This window comes from Meles meles, chromosome 19 (assembly GCF_922984935.1).
Source record: "Meles meles chromosome 19, mMelMel3.1 paternal haplotype, whole genome shotgun sequence".
Classification (NCBI taxonomy): Eukaryota; Metazoa; Chordata; class Mammalia; order Carnivora; family Mustelidae; genus Meles; species Meles meles.
The window spans coordinates 54470632-54488632 of record NC_060084.1 but is presented as its reverse complement, the minus strand read 5'-3'; the positions used below and the strand labels follow the sequence as shown (position 1 = coordinate 54488632).

Sequence of the window (18001 nt, the reverse complement as noted above, 5' to 3'; positions counted from 1 at the left end):
TAATTTTAATCTGTGTTATGTTTTATCCTCACTTACCTCTTGTAGTTGAAATGTTCTGCAACTTAATCATTTTGCATTCCCACTGTCCCTTTGAAACCAGCTGTGGATCTTCTTTTATAGTTACCTCTGTCTAGTGGTCTGTGTGTTCATCTTAGACTTATGCAGTGTCACACAATCTGAGGTAAAACTCTGGCTCCGCTATCACTGAAGTTTTGGCAATATATTTATTGAAAGATGAAGAACAATCCTACTGTTTTCAACATATTTATTCATGGATGAATTTGTGGGGGCATCTGGGTGGCTCAGTGGGTTAAAGCCTCTGCCTTCGGCTCAGGTCATGATCTCAGGGTCCTGGGATCGAGCCCTGCATCTGGCTCTCTGCTCGGCCAGGAGCCTGCTTCCTCCTCTCTCTCTGCCTGCCTCTCTGCCTACTTGTGGTCTCTGTCTGTCAAATAAATAAGTAAAATCTTAAAAAAAAAAAAATTATGAAAAAGTGTTAGAATGGTATGTGGGTAATAAATATTCAAGAAGAATTGTTGTTTCTGTTCATGGTGTTAGAAGTTGTGATTTCCCCAATATTCTTAATTTCAAAGCCATCCATGATTTCCTCTGTTTTAGTTTTTGTTTTTTAACTTTTGTAATTTAATAGTCTGGCTCTTGAATTAAGATGTTGGCACCACTTGCAAGCTCATGAGAAATGTAGAAACTCAGAGCCCACCTAGAAATTCCAATCAGAATATGAATTTTAATAAGATCTTCAGTTCATTGTCATACACATTAACCCTGGAGAAGTAGACCTCTAGCTCACCTCTACTTTTCCTTGTTCTATCTCTGTCTTTATGTTTGTAGTACATTATTTTGGTAATAGTGGCTTTTAGTATTCTTTAAATCAGTAGGTATAGAACCACAATGTACTGACTGTTGAATTTCAAGATTGTTCTGGGTATGTGTCATCCTGTGACATCATATGAATGTTAGGATGGTTTTGATCTTTCTGCCAAAAATGGCACTGGGATTTTGGGAAGTGATTGTGTTCATTTAAAGGTTATGTTATTGTTTATTCTGATCTCTATCTTATTTATTTCTGGCTTTTTTTTCTTTTTTAATTCCTTCCTCTACTAAATTTCAGCTATGTTTCTTTCTCTCGTTCCTTGTAGTGTCATGTTAATTTTATTTCCAATTTTTCTTTATTTTAAAGATTCTATTTATTTACTTGAGAGAGAGTGAGAGAGAGAATGAGCAGGGAGAGCGGCAGAGGAAAAGGAAGAAGCAGACTCCCCGCTGAGCAGGGAACCTGATGTGGGGCTCCATCCCAGGACACTGGGATCGTGACCTGAACCAAAGGCAGAGACCTGACCGACAGAGCCACCCCTGAATTTTTTCTACACTCAAGCATTATATCATAAAAAAATGGAAAAGTGAAAGTCTAGGAGGGAAAATTCTTAGAAATAAATAATAAAAGTGATGTCCAATAAATAAAATAGCATTAAAATATTGATTCTTCAGTGTTTTCTATATATTATGTCATCTCTGAACAGAAATGTTTCTCTTCCTTTTTCAGTTAAGTTACTTTTACATGTTTTTTCTTGCCTCATTGTTCTGACTGTAAAATCCACTACTGTGTTGACTCAAAGTGGTGAATTCACTTCACTACCTGTTTCTGATCATACAGGAGGCTTCAGTCTTTTACTATCAGATACGTTAGATTCCAGCTTTTAGTGCAGACATGGCGTTTATTAGTCTGAGTTGGTCCTTTTATTCCTACTGCTGAGTGGTGGTTTTTTTTTGTCTTTTTTTTGTTTGTTTGTTTTTTTAGATTTTATTTATTTGACAGAGATCACAAGTAGGCAGAGAGGCAGGCAGAGAGAGGAAGGGAAGCAGGCTCCCTGCTGAGCAGAGAGCAGGGCTTGATTCCAGGACCCTGAGATCCTGACCTGAGCTGAAGGCAGAGGCTTTAACCCACTGAGCCACTCAGGCGCCCCCTGCTGAGTGTTTTAAATCATGAAAAGGTGTCCAGTATGCTCACGTTCTTCTTCTGCATGAGTATTTAAATGTGATCATGTCATGTTTGATCTTCATTCTTTTACATGCTGTCTTAAATTTATAGATTCCTTTTTGTGTAAACACCCTGAATTCCAGGAAGAATTCCCATGTGGTTATGTTGTAAAATAGTAAAATCTGCTTTTATTCAGGTTGTTTCCTTTATTGGGGAGTTTAAATGACTATTCATCTCTGTAGTAGTTTCTAGTCTTCTTTGCTTCTTTCTTCTAGTGTCTTTCTTGGGTTTGTTTATACGGTAATGGTGGTGTTACAGAAAATGTTTTATAATTTCCTTTCTCTTCACTCCTTGGAAATGTTACAGGAGATTTGAAGTACTTTCTCATTAATGTTTGTTTGAATAATCCAGAATATTCATCTATCATAAGACTTCATTGGGAGCTTTTTAAATTACTTTTTCGGTCTACTTAGTAGTGGTAAGTCAGTAGAGATTTTTTTCCCCCCTGTGATTGACTCAATAGGTTATACCTTTTTGGAAATTCATACTTTTTAAATATCTATTTGTGGGTATGTAATTATCCATCACTGCCTTTTTAAATTAGCTTTATTTCTGTACTACTGTCAGTTATATCTGCTTTCACTTCTTCAATTTTGATTTCACTGGTTTTCTCTCTGTCATTCTTCCATGATTTACTTAAAAATATGTCGGTATTGTAGCTCTCTTCTGGAAACCAGCTCTTCCTATTGTAGATATTTTTCCGCTTTTGCTACACCCTATTTTGTTGATTTCTATTTTAAGTTTAAATTTCCTTTGGACTAAGGTTTGGACTCAGATAGTACTTTTCCTGATTTTTTGAGGTGTGGCAAAGTGATGTGTGCTTCAGCACGACAAGACTGCAGAACTCTCTGTGAGGCCACGTGATCAGTACGTGGTCTGCAAGTTTATGTGTCCCTGCAGGAATCAAGTCCAGATGATTCCCTCAGCCATCTTGCTGAAGTTCTCTGATTGATTTTATTATTCCATATTACAAGTTTTCACTGTATTCGTCTGAGAGTAGTAAGTAGAATGATTTTACTTTTCTCTTATTCGATATCTTTCAGCTGTATCTTCACATGGCACCCAGAGTTTCCTGCCAACATTGTGCATAGAAGCTTCTTTCCAAAACGTAGCGGTGCGTAGATATAAACATACTGCCCTTGAGAATCTACACTTCATGGTAGACTGTAACGATGATGGGGAGAGTGAAGAGCATCAAATATATCATGAAGGACATATCCAGACTGAGACAACTGCGCATAATATGAACATCACTGCCCAAAATGGTGAAGGATATAAAACATTTTGGAAAACTTCTCTTCTGAAGTCTGCTACTTCTGCAAAGCAGTGTCTTTCTATATATAAGGGCTCAAATCAAATGATTAAACATACATATTTGCAGAACGAAAAGTTGGAAAATCTGGAAAGTTGCCTAGTCCGTGCTGAAAATAATTATTTCAACCATTTTGAAAGTAGGATTGGATTGACCTTTGAGTCAAATATTTCTGAAAATCAGAGATTTAAAATTGAAGAACAAAGTGCTGAGTGGGATTCATTTGAGAGGTCTTTCACCGAGGAGTTAACTCTCCAAAATTACCAGGGTATTTTCAATGAAAACAGAATTGCTCAATGCAGTGAATCTGAGGAAAAATTTAACCCCGGTTCAAGTGTTAGTACATGTCTGAGGACTCATTTTCCAGAGAACCATTATGAACTTGATAAATGTGTGGAAGTCTTTTATCAAAGCTCCAACCTGATTATACATAATAGTATCCCTATGGAAGAGGATCATTATGAATATAATGAATGTGAGAAAGCTCTTAACCAGTCCTCCAGTGTTGGTGATCATCAGAGAATTCATGAGGGAAAAGACTCATACAGATGTTATAAACCTGGGAATATGTTCAGTCAGTCATCAAGACTAAATATACATAACACAATCGGAACTGAACAAAAAAGTTACATTTGTAAGGAATGTGGCAAAGCCTTTGACTGGCACTCCACCCTGTGTCAACATCAGCCGATGTATATGGGAGGAAAAGCTTACAAATATGAAGAATGTGGTAAGGTGTTTATCCACCACTCACACTTTACTCAACGTGACAGAATTCGTACTGGAGAGAAAATCTACCAGTGTAAAGAATGTGGCAAGTGCTTTAACCATCACTCAAATCTTAGTCGACATTACAGAATTCATACTGGAGAGAAACCTTACCAATGTAAAGAATGTGGCATGGCCTTTAACCAGCACTCAGTGCTTACTCGACATCACAGAATTCATACTGGTGAGAAACCTTATCAATGTAAAGAATGTGGCAAGGCCTTCAACCAGCACTCAAACCTTACTCAACATCACAGAATTCATACTAGAGAGAAACCTTATCAATGTAAAGAATGTGGGCAAGTCTTTAACCATCACTCTAGCCTTACTCAACATCACAGAATTCACAGTGGAGAAAAACCTTATCAATGTAAAGAATGTGGCCAGGCCTTTAACCAGCACTCGAACCTTACTCGACATCACAGAATTCATACTGGAGAGAAACCTTATCAATGTAAAGAATGTGGCAAGGCCTTTAACCAGCACTCAAAGCTTACCGAACATCACAGAATTCATACTGGAGAGAAACCATTCATATGTACGGAATGTGGTCAGGCCTTTAACCGTCACTCACACCTTACTCGACATCACAGGATTCATACTGGAGAGAAACCTTATCAATGTAAAGAATGTGGCAAGGCCTTTAACCAGCACTCAAAGCTTACTGAACATCACAGAATTCATACTGGAGAGAAACCTTACATATGCAAAGAATGTGGCAAGGCCTTTAACCGGCACTCACACCTGACTCGACATCACAGAATTCATTTTGGACAGAAACCTTACATATGTAAGGAATGTGGCCACGCCTTTATCCAGCACTCACACCTGAGTCAACATCACAGAATTCATACTTGAGGGAAACCTTGCCAAAGTAAAGAATGTGGGAAGGCCTTTAATCACTGTTCATCCTTTACTCATTATCACAGAATTCATGGAACAAACCTTACAATTTTAAGGAATGTGAGAAAACTTTAAAGACGACTCACCCCTTACTCCACATCAGAGAATTCATAGTGGAGAGGAACCATAAAATTGTAAAGAATGTGGAAAGGCTTTTAAGCAATGCTATTCCTAATCAGAGAAAGTGTACTGGGGAAGATTTTGGAATATGAAGAATTTTGCAAGCCCTTTATTCAGAGGTCACGTTTCGTTCAACATCACAGAATTCATACTGGGGAAGAACTTATAAATGTAAAGAACATGGGAAGGCTTTTAGAACTGCTCAACCCTTTGCAGCATCTCAGAGTTTATACTGAGGAAAAACATTACAAAAGGTAAAGGGTATCATAAGCCTCTAGCTGGAACTCATAACTTACTCAACATCATAGCTATCATACAGCATAGATAAATGTAAAATGTAGAGAAAGTTGCAGTGCCTTTAACTGGAATTCAGTCTATACACAGTATCCCAAAATGCACACTGGATTCAAACCCTAAAAACATCATGATTGAGGAAAGACCTTCTTTTAAATTTTCATTGTAGCAAACACCAGAGAGTGCATAAAGGTAAGTTACTTGAAAGATGTAAATATTTAGAAATGTATGTCAGTAAACATCAAGTGTCAATAAATATCATAGAAATCAAGTAGAAAGCAGTACATGAATCATTCTATTCAGACGTTACATCAAAATACTTATTATAAGGACTAATACAAAGTTAAACACTTAGAAAATGTATATGCTATTATGCTTCAAAAGAACAAGTGGATGGATTTTTGCATAGATATAATGAATTTTTCAATATGTCCTTTTTATTTTGTTGTTGTTTTGGGTTTTTTTGGGGTTTTTTTTGTTTTTTGGTTTTGTGTTTTGGGGGGGTTTGGGTTTGTTTTGGGGGTTTTTTGTTTTGGTTTGGGTTCGGGGTTTTTTTGTTGTTGTTCATTGACCTTATCTGGGATTTGTGACTAGCAAATATTAACATATTTGTACCCTCAAATCACTTCAGAAAACTCATTTACTCCTAGTGGGTTTGTGAAAGTATGTGGCTGATTGTTGTTGGATCAAAGCTATGAGATGCCCTTCTTCATTAGGCGAGACTCCTGCATATCTAATTGCCCACGGATGAGGAAGGACAATATAATATATAAGTTATGAAGAAAATCTAAATGGAGATGCTGTTTGTGGTTATAACATTAATGTTAGTTATGATGGAAAAAGTGTTCAGAACATCATTATTCTCCATTTATTAAAACTAAAGAACTTCCTGGATATTATAAATAAAATATTTTAGTCTGGTCTTTGAGAAAAAAGAGGTGCCAGTCCAGTAAAATACGGTTGTATCCTCATAATAGCTGTAGTTAGAGTGGAGGATGTCAGGTGATGTACTTGAAATGAAGAAATCCTCAAAGATACAAAAGGATGATAACCCTTTCCTAAAAGGGCTTAGGATTATGCATACAAAATTTTTAAGAATGATCCTATGCCTGAAAACAATGGAAATCAGTACTCCCACATCATGATATCAGCACACAAATGCTTTTTAATGCTTGATTCTGTATTTCCAAAAAGGATTATAGAGTGGCTTTGAAATGTATACCTTAGTCTGTGTGTGAACGTAATATATTTTAATTAATAAAACATGATGAATTTTAACGTGTTATCATGGGTGAGTAATGAGTGGAGTGTCGTCCCACCATCAGTGTTAACCAGTCTCATTTTATATAAGATTGCAGGCAACTGATGAAATCTGTCACTTACTCGGTAATCACGTGGAATAACATACCTAGTAATCCATTTTCTCAATAGCCTTAAAGTTTAAATAATGTCTGATTATTTCCCCCTTGCTTATCTGTTGTATCATTTTCTCCTCTTTGGGACTAGTGGGATATTATAACAGACATGTTACAGATTATATTTGGGTCTTATTGACTGAATGACTCAAGTACGCCATGATGCTGATGTCCCCATCAGTTTTGCAGGGGACTCGAATTGATAGCAGCCACTCTCACTAGTGCATTCCCTAAACAGTACCCTGCAGAGTCACCAGTTAATGTAACCTCTGACATGACATTCCCAGTCCACCCTTGTGAGCACCCATGTCCCCTGTCTACCATGGCTTTCCCCTCGTGTGTTCTTGAAGAAGACTCTCACAGAGCTTCACCCTAAACCTGTTTTAGTTCCAATGGCCCAATCTGGACATAGCCCCGGGACTCTAAATCACTGTACCCATGGTCCCTAATAAAGGTATGTGCCACAGTTCATAGGTGGGGGTGTTGTGTCCATGTTTCTATGAAGTAAAGACACACTTATAGCAGTGCTGGGTGTGTAATAGGTACCCTATAAGTAGGAGAAACCTATTTCCAATAGAAGTGGTACTGTCGCCCCAAGGAAGGGATAGAAAATGCAGAGGATGAAGAATTGGCATGAATTCTGCGTGTGGAGGAGGACACCTGGCCCAGGTTGCCCAGCCGACTCTCTGGATTTAGAAGAACACCTTCTGCTCATTTATTTTCCAAGTGATCTCCAGATCGCCTGTTCTGTTTATCCTAATTTTTATTTCCAGCTACGTAGGTATCACAGACATTCTTCTTTGCCTGTGTTGTGGCTGAATTGAAATGAGAAAGACATAAAGTCAATGGGTGTAAATTTAGACATTTAACACTGGATTGTGGGGTGTTTGATTGCCAAACTTAGAAAAACAAGACCTATTAAAATGTGAAGAACTCTTTCTAATGTGGGGAGGGAACCAGAGTTGACTCCTTTAGCCACTCCAAAGGCACAAGGAGCTCTTGGTGGCATCATCCAGTGAATGTCATCGGATAAGTGAAATGGACATAAGGAATTGGCAAATGTGAAACCTTTCAAATCAGGGTTTCTGAGGATTAGGGAAGTTGTACTTTATCTTCATGATTTAATTGAATTCCTTTGTGTTGGCGAGGACCAGATGCTGTTGGACAACAATGATTACTGTGATTGCTCAGGCCTAGATCAGTGGCCTCGATGGAGTAGGGGGAGTTGGATGATGCTATCCTGTAGGGCATAGCTTAAAAATGGCACATGGCCGAGCAGGTGTTGGAGACGAAGAAGCCTTCTGGATAGTATGGTAGATGGGATCAGCAAGGCGTGTGCTGTGGTTGCACGACGCACTAGTATCCCAGGTGTATAACCCCAACATAGTTTAGACCCCCTGTTGGTGGGTGACATTTTCAGGGAAGGTGACACACTTCTGTGCGGGACCTTCCTCGCTTTACTCGGTGCCATGATGAGTATAGTCCCACGCTCTGGCTGTGTCTGTGCCGTGGACTTGTCGGGGGAGCAATTCCACACTCAGTGGCAGTGAACATTCCTACTTCAAACAGTCTAGCCCAAGTGTTCTTTGATTGAGAAATGAAGAAAGAAGATATGAGATATATGTAATGAAATATTACTCAGCCATAAAAAGGAATTCGGTCTTTCTCTTTGCAATGACATGGAAGGAGCTAGAGTGTATTATGCTAAGTGAGTGAAATCAGAGAAAGACAAATACCATAGGATTTCACTCGTGTGAAATATAAGAAACAAACAAGCAAAGGGGAAAAAAGAAGACCAGCAAATCATGAGAGACTCTTAACTATAGAAAAGAAACTGATGGATACCAGTGCGGGGCTGGATTGGGGGATGAGTTAAACAAGTGATGGGAATGAAGATGTGCATTTTTTTGTTGTCGTGTGCTAGGTGTTGTATGGAATTGTACAATCACTATTGTACACGTGGAACTAATATTACATTGTATGTTAACTAACTGGTTAAATAAAATCTTTTAAAAAATGTTTTGTTTTTTACAGATAAAAGAGAACCTTTACCTTCACTGACTTGCAGCAGTGGCCGAAAATATAGCTTTGTTAAACAAATGAAAGATTTATCTTTTGTCCATTCCTGATTCCTCCAGAATTCATTAAGTCTCAGTAACTATTCTTCTATTTTTATGCCAGTGTATGTATTTGCATCATTTCCATAAGAATCTGTTCTCATGGTGCTAAGAGACAGTCAGAAACAGTGATTATATAGCCAAGGCTTTGACTGAATGTTACAGCTGAGAAAGAACTGCATAGACTCATACATGACCAGGCAGCTAGAAGGGACTAAGATTGAACTATATGGCGTCAATAAAGTCTCCTTGGAAATACCAGCCCGATACTTTGCTTACAGAGTTCCCCACAGTCTTACCAGGTGAGCAAGGAAGATCACTTCCCAACAGCTGCAGGAAACTCAGGATATTTCAGGGACTTCATGAATACAGAAATTCACCCAAATCTCTAGTTATTGTAGACAACGTCTGGTGGCAAGTATTTGGCTTGGCTCCTGGCCTGGAGAAGCTATTGAAATTTCAGTCTAGGGATTGCTTATGAAAAGTTCCAGCAAAGCTGTTTGTTTGTTTTTAAGATTTATTTGTTCATTTAAGAGAAAAAGAAAGGATCAGGAGAGAGACGGAGAGGGAGGCAAGAAGACTCGCCATTGAGCAGGGAGCACCAGGCGGGACTTGGTCCCAGGACCCTGAGATCATGACCTGAGCCGAAACCAAGACTCAGCCGCCCAACTGACCAAACCACCCAGGCACCTTAAAAGTTGTTTTTTAAAGAGCACATAGGGGTGCCTGGGTGGCTCAGTCATTAAGCGCCTGCTTTTGGCTCAGGTCATGATCCCAGGGCCCTGGGATCGAGGCCTGTATTGGGCTCCCTGCTCAGCGGGAAGCTTGCTTCTCCCTCTCCCACTCTCCATGCTTGTGTTCCCTCTCTCGCTGTCTCTCTCTGTCAAATAGATTTTTAAACATCTTAATAAATAAATATAAACCTCTATTCTTCCTGCTCTTATATAAAAAGTCAGGCCAAATTTTTTTTTTTGCAGACTTGTTTTACAGTCAAATTACTGTTAATTTGAATTAAAAAATTACTGTTAATTTGGTTACCTTTGATAAAAATGCAGGTGAGTATAGAGAGAAAAATGTGTTTCAATAGCACATCTTTGTAGCTACTAGATCTTAATTGATGTTGGATCAGTGACATGAAATAATCTACCAAGTCAACTTTTAATATGTGAAACTCCCAAGGAAGTTTAAGATAGGGGAACTGAAGGGGTCAGGACAGTCTCTCTGCCCCCCACCCCAGAATGTGCCATTTTGGCCTGTGGATTACTTGAGCTGAAGGTACTTGAGAACCTTCAGGCTCCAGAGAACATCCCCTCTCCCACCGTTAACCTCACAGAAGAATCTAAATTGCGGTGTCTTTCTCAGAGTAATACTTACTTAACAGTGATTTAGTGACCCAACTGTAAGATAGGACAAACATCTAACTACCAAATAGTTGCTCTTCTTATCGCCCTGTGAAGGGTCTTCCTTCCTCTGAAGCTCCAGGTCCAGACCTTCTTTTCCTTAGTTCAAGATGACATTTTACCTTATCTTACCTTTTTATGTCTATGTGGAGTCCCTGTATTTTCATGTGTTTTAATTTGATTGTCTCCTGTTAACGGCTCGTGCCAGTGTGATTCTTTGTCCAGCTGGAAGGGTCTTTGAGGAGGCATGAATTCTTTTTCTCTGACAGAGTATTTAATTGTAGTAGTAGTATTTAGTAGTAGTAGTAGTAGTAGTATTTAATTTCCTGGCATCCTGTTTATTTTATGTACTTATTTGAGAGAGCAAGCACGAGCTGTAGGGAGGAGGAGTAAGGAGCCAGACAAAGAGCTCCATCCCAGGACCCTCAGGACCTGAGCTTAAGGCAGATGCTTAACCCACTGAGCCAACCAGGCGCCCTTCCTGGCTTCTTAGTAAATTATAAAAATATGGTGGAGCAGTATGAAGTACTTTTATAGGAGTTGACATTTTTGAGGTCAGTTTTTGTCACCGTTTCAATAGGTCCCTTTTTTGTGTCCCTTATGGATACTATCTCCTCAATGTTTTGTTTGAAAGATTTTTGGTAGCCATCAAAATCGCTATCCCACTCAATTTGTATAGTTCAACAGTTGACTCTTGAGAGGGATGCAGAAGTACACAAATTCAGTGTTACAAGGGGTCTTTGTTTAGGCCACTTCAGCATTAATTTGATCATTAGTATAGTTTTCTACTTAGGTACTTGCAAATGTCTAATCCTCGTGTGTAAAACGTGAATCCTACCAGGTTGTTGGAAGTGGTTCTTCATCACTTTTCTCCCATTGTGATGGTTTATTTTCCATCCTAGTGGGGTGAAATGCCCAACACTACCTGAGGGGAGTGAGCTGTGACTGAATGTGCTGATTAGAGTGATGTTGGTCCCTCCATGTCACCTGGAGATAGCAGATTGTATTTCCTGTCTTGGTTTTCCCTGAGTTAGCCTGGCTAAATTCAGAGCGCTCAGCGTGCTAAGTGGCTGATTCTTCTATGCTTCCCCTGATGGAGCAGCTAAACCCTTCGTGTTGTGAATGGGAATCCCTGTGGGATGACTGCTGAGTGCTGCAGGTGACCTTGCCGCTCTCTACTGAGAGAAGCTAATGTACTTTGTCTTTGGATTCATTCAGAAACTCATCTTCAGAATGCAACAAACATCTAAATTGGCCACATTGTGAAGAATTTTAAAATTCTAAGAGGACTTTTCATCGGTGCCACAGACTTGGAATCTGTGTTTCTCTTGACTAAAGTGTTTGGTGGCCACGTGGTGTTAGAAAAGAAAGTCACCTTCCTTTTAGTGGAGTCCTAACCACACACCATCCTATTTTGTAACGTGCAGCACAATGGTCTGCAAGTGGGGAGCTAGATCAGACACACTGATTCCCTTTGCTAGCCACAAAACAACTTCACCTAAATGAGCACACAATGAGAACCACAAAATTCTCAGATTCCGTAACCTGTTTTAACCAGAAGAGGACTAGTCCTCACTAAAATGAGTTTATCATGAAACTCTAACCAAGTAAGACAGTTTTTACTGGTGATCCTCTACCAAGAGAGGGCTTCCCAGCCAGATGCTTGACCTCTCCCACTGCAAAATGAAAGCACTATAGTCAAGAGTCTTCACCTTTTCCTTCATAGTCTTTTTAAAGCTAAAGGTTTGATATGCACAGTCCTTTTCAACTATACTTATTTTTGGTTTTTGTAACAGTTTAATTCTAAATGTTATCTTGTGCATTTAAAATAGAACAATTGAAGTGCCTGAGTGGCTTGATCAGTTGGGCATCTGCCTTGCACAGAGGTCGTGATCCCAGGGTGCTGGGATCAGGCCCCACATAGGGCTCCCTGCTCAGCATGGAGTCTGCTTCTCCCTCTCCCTCTGCTTCTCTCCCCAGCTTGTGCTCTCTCTCTCTCAAATAAATGAAAATAACTTTAAGAAAAAATACAAGTGGGGGCACCTGGGTGGCTCAGTGGGTTAAAGCCTCTGCCTTCAGCTCAGGTCGTGATCCCAGGGTCCTGGGATAGAGCCTCACATCAGGCTCTCTGCTCAGCAGGGAGCCTGCTTCCTCCTCTCTCTGCCTGCCTCTCTGCCTACTTGTGATCTCTGTCTGTCAAAGGAATAAATAAAATCTTAAAAAAAAATACAAGTAAAAATACAGTAATTGCTTTTGACATGAATTTTTGCTTCCATATATATTTGTAGGTTGAGACCAAATGGGACAAGTCCTGGGCAGGTGTCGTTTGTGATGTATCAGAATAAATGCAAAGGGGGTCACAAATATTACAGTCCTAAAAAGACTGCTTTATAAATGCATTACTTCTGGTGTGCTATATAGTGGGATATATTAAATTAGTAATTTGTATATATAGTATGTCCGCATTTCCTAGGAACTTCTCTTGAATCCATTTTTTTTTAAAAGATTTTGTTTATTTATTTGACAGAGAGAAACACAGCGAGAGGGAACACAAGCTGGGGAAGTGGGGGGTCACCTGGGTGGCTCAGTGGGTAAAGCCTCTGCCTTTGGCTCGGGTCATGATTCCAGGGTCCTGGGATCAAGCCCCGCATCAGGCTCTGCTCAGCAGGGAGCCTGCTTCCCCCCCTCTCTCTCTGCCTGCCTCTCTGCCTACTTGTGATCTCTCTGTCAAATAAATAAATAAAATCTTTTTTTTTAAAAGGGCAGGAGAAGTGGGAGAGGGAAAAGTAGGCTCCCTGCTGAGCAGAGAGCCTGATGGGCTCTATCCCAGGACTCTGGGATCATGACCTGAGCCAAAGGCAGATGCTTAATGACTGAGCCACCCAGGCGCCCCTTGAATCCATTTTTAATAACAAATATTGTACAGGTTGAGCAGTTATACTCTTCAGGCCAACAGTCCAGACTGAATAAACTTATAAAAGAAATTTTAAACCTGCGTGTTCCTCTATATTCAAGCCTAAAGCACATCAGTGCTAGTGTAGGGCTTAGAAGTAAAATATATTTCTTCTGAGTATTTGGGAAAATGTGAAGTCCTCTTGAGAAACTCTATGAAACATAATAGTCCTCGCCTGCTGACACTAAGGAAAAAGTACCTCATTCACTGTTCCATGCTGTGGTTTACTGGCCCCCACTGACTTCCAATTTGGATCACTGAACTAAGCTACCTGTGCTGATCCCTCTGGAAGTAAGCCCTGGAATCCATACTTGTTTTGTGTTCTTACATCAGCAATAATAATAAATTTGATAGTGTGAAATTAGAAGTGTCGAGGGGTTTCTTTAGTGACTGAGCAAAATGATGTCTCTACTTCCATTTATTGTGATGTGTTTTCACTATGTGTGCTTTGTACGTGTCCTATTTATTTCACTATAGATTAAATTCTTGTTCCTTCGTTTGTATTGTTATGTATCTAGCATTTTATTGATGTGAAAATCAAATTCTGTCATAAAAAATATCTGGATTTAAACAAATTTGCAAATGTTACGTTAAACTGAGGGTTGCTGGAGGGGAGCACAATGAGAGATGGGGGTAATTGTCAAGGAGGGCATGTGATGTAATGAGCACTGGATATTATACAAGACTGATGAATCATAAGCCTGTATCCCTGAAACCAGTAATATATTATATGTTAATTGAATTTGAATAAAATTATTTATAAAAAGAAAAATGTTATGTTACAAAAAAACATTCACAGGTAGAATTCAGTTCAGCTTCCATTGCACTCCATTGCTTTATTGTTAGCCTAAAGTGAATTTGAACAACTCTGTTGTCAAAAACTCGTCACACAGAATAGAAATGGTGTAGTTTTGTGGCCAAAGGTAAAACTGGGAAAAAATGAAAATGTACGTAGGGGGCGCCTGGGTGGCTCAGTGGGTTAAGCCTCTGCCTTCGGCTCGGGTCGTGATCTCATGGTCCAGGGATCGAGCCCCGCATCAGGCTCTCTGCTCGCGGGAAGCCTGCTTCTCCCTCCCGCACTCCTCCTACTTGTGTTCGCTCTCTCTCACCCCATCTCTGTCAAATAAATAAATAAAATCTTAAAAAAAAAGAAAATATATGTAGACCCATGAGGTCATGTTAAGAGATGATAGTTGAGGGCACCTGGGTGGCTCAGTGGGTTAAAGCCTCTGCCTTCGGCTCAGGTCAGATCCCAGGGTCCTGGGATCAAGCCCCGCATCGGCTCTCTGCTTAGCTGGGAGCCTGCTTCCTCCTCTCTCTTTCTCTCTGCCTGCCACTCTGCCTACTTGTGATCTCTATCTGTCAAATAAATAAATCTTAAAAAAAAAAAAAAAAAAGAGATGATAGTTGAAGGGCACCTGGGTGGCTCAGTGGGTTAAGCCTCTGCCTTCAGCTTGGGCCATAATCTCAGGGTCCTGGGATGGAGCCCTGCATCAGGCTCTCTGCTCAGCGGGGAGCCTGCCCTCCCCCCACCCCGCGTGCCTCTATGTCTGCTTGTGATCTCTCTCTGTCAAATAAATAAATAAATAAATAAAATCTTTAGGGGGGGAAAAAAAAAGATGATAGTTGATATCTTCTGGTGCCATACCCCAGAGCTATATCCCACTCAGAAGACTTCAAATGAGAAAAAATTCCTTTCTTGTTTGTGTCAGAGGTTTGGTTGGCTGCATGTGATAGTTATACCTGTAGAGCAGTTCCGAGTAAGAGCTTGAAGGCTGGTGGGTTTACATCCTTGTGTCTTCAGTCTGAGCAACCTATTCCTCAGCTGGTACACCTGTGCTTGGAGCTGTATGACCTGCAGTTTGTGTTCTTTCATCTGAACTAACGAGATCAATGCTGGCTTCATGAGATCAATTTTGTGTTGATCCTGTCAGGGAGCATTAATTTCTGTCCCCTTGAACACCCTCCTAGATGGACTGAGAATCCAATGGAAATGAGACAATTAACAGGAGATTATATTAAGTTTCCTAAGTATAAGGAACCCTCATAGACATGGAAATCCCAAAGACATTCAGGCAAAATGGGGTATTTATGACATCATGAAGTACGGAGATGAGTCTGGGACTTCCGAGTGGAGAAATGCACTTCACAAGGGAATAAGAAGAGCAGGGGTACCTGGGACTGAGCCCCGAATCGGGTGCCCTGCTCAGCAGGAAGCCTGCTTCTCCCTTTCCCACTCCCCCAGCTTGTGTTCCCTCTCTTGCTCTCTCTCTCTCTCTCTCTCTCTGTGTCAAATCAATCAATCAATCAATAAATCTTTAAAAGAAAAAAAGGAAAACCAGTCTTTGGGATTTTCTCTTCTTTTTATTTATTTATTTTTTAAAAAAAATTTTTATTTACTTATTTGACAGACAGAGATCACAAGTAGGCAGAGAGGCAGGCAGAAGCAGGCTCCCTGCCAAGCAGAGAGCCAGATGTGGGGCTTGATCCCAGGACCCTGAGATCATGACCTGAGCCGAAGGCAGAGGCTTAACCCACTGAGCCACCCAGGCGCCCAGAATTGAACTTATATCTTTTTTTATTTAACTTATTTCTTTCAAATCTCATTACTCTTGGTATAATTATCTGCTCATGCAAATCCTGTCTTGTCTATTCCTTGTGGAGCATATGTTCTTTTTTCCTTGTTCCAATGTTTGTGGACGATTGCTCATAGGACTTGCTCATGGATTTTAAGAATGGCTTGCACTGAATTACTTGATATTCAGAAATTCATTCAAGTGAGAATAATTCTGCCATGAGCATATTAAGTTGCATGTTGTTTAATTGGTATATTTCATTTCTTCTCAGTTTGACAAGAACATTAAGTCTGCTTCCTTTAGTTATTGGCTCCTTCACTTTTGGTAAATGATGTCATCTAAGTTCACATTACTGTGACAATTTAATTTAGGGGAAAGCATGGAGATTTTATGAGTCATGGGTTGTTTTGATATTTCTTTGAAATGAACAAACATGGGACAGTGATGGGTGTGTAGTAGCTTTTCTATACTTGAGAAGATAATACTGTTCCATTAAGAGTAAAACTACTGCCCCATGAAAATATCCAGACTGAAGTGTTGCCATGTATTCTCCATGTGGAGACAGGACACCTGTCCCAGGCTGTACTACTGAGTTTGAACTTGGGAAGGTAAATTCTCTTTGTTTTCCTTCTAAATCATCTCCAGTTCTATGTCTCTCCTTTTGCATTGCCCGTAACATATGCATCAGAGCCTCCCCATTCACACATCAATCACTTGGGTCCTTCTAGGTTCTGATAAGAAATTTGGAATTTTTTTCAGTAATGAGAAATGATTTTTAAGCAGATCATTGGAGGCCATATTCAGGATTTAAGTACAACATTGACATCACTTCATTGAGGTAAGAGGAAAGAGGGGCCAATGGGCCACAGGCTTAATTCAGTCACTGACAATGAGAGTTATGAAGGCAGATAAAACATGATGCTGGTATCCTTAGAGGGGAAGATAAGACCTACTGAAAGCAAATGCAAAAAACTCTTGAAATGTGGGAAAAGAAATGGCAGGGAGTGTCTTTTAGTCACTGCAAGGACTTAGGAAGCTACTTGTGATGAACAATATGAGAGAGATGGAGGCTTGAGAAATGTGGAGGGTTTCAGAGAAGTCAGATCCTGTCTTCACAATTTTACAAGTTCCTGTGTAGTACTGAGGACAGATACTGTTGGGTGATAGAGATTTCTGTATTTCAGGCCAAAAACCACTGGAGTAGGAGAGGACTTGCTGCAAGATGCAAACATTGGCCGTACCCTTTAGATGTCACGTGGTAAAGTAGATGTTGGAAACACAGAAGCCTTGTGGACACTGGAAGGATCAGGAAGATGTGTGCCGAGTGTCCACAAAGCACTAGAGTCTTAGGTATCTAACCCCAACGCTGGATGATGTTCCAGTGAAGCTGATGCACAGAAGCAGGAAAGTGTTCTGTTTGAGCCCTGTGACGAGTGTTAGTCCTTGAGGTCTGTGTGAGGGGCACTGATTAGTTGGGGGACAGCTCACCAGTCAGAGGCAGTGAGCATTTCTGCCCCAAACAGTCCACTTGCTTTTTTTTTTTTTTTTAAGATTTATTTATTTAACAGAGAGAAATCACAAGAAAGGCAGGCAGAGAGGAAGGGAAGCAGGCTCTCCGCTGAGCAGAGAGCCCGATGTGGGACTCGATCCCAGGACCCCGAGATCATGACCTGATCCCAGGACCCCGAGATCATGACCTGAGCTGAAGGCAGCGGCTTAACCCACTGAGCCACCCAGGTGCCCTCCACTTGCTTTTTAAGGTAAATGTTCATTTACGGCCCATGCTGCGTTTCTGCCCATCCTGTGGGGAGCAGGGAAGAGGACTCCTGGCAGTTGTGGAAACTGATAGCACGAAGTTGGGTAGCAGGTCATGTGCACGTTGAACCTGATCCAAGTGAAGAATAATCCTGCATTTGGGGTGGTTGTTACTTTGTGGTCTGCTGTACCCTGAAAAGGCAGATGTGTGCTTCTAGAGAAGACGACGTATGTCGTGTATTCCGTGCATGTTGCGTAGGTAATGCTCATGTCTGATGAAAGGGCTCGTCCACACTATGGTGTAGTCTGGTTGGTCCGTTTCTTCCCTCTGC

General features: G+C 40.4%; 1 protein-coding gene across 1 annotated transcript in view; it reads left to right on the top strand.

Moving 5' to 3' along the window:
- LOC123931286 (zinc finger protein 724-like) overlaps positions 1-8887 on the top strand; it is a 98139-nt gene extending 89252 nt beyond the window's left edge. Inside the window, exon 5 of the mRNA XM_045988228.1 lies at positions 3100-8887. Within this exon, the coding sequence (XP_045844184.1) occupies positions 3100-4994 (1895 nt within the window). The 3' untranslated portion in view covers positions 4995-8887. The remainder of the gene's footprint in view (positions 1-3099) is intronic.
- Positions 8888-18001: the final 9114 nt, after the last annotated feature.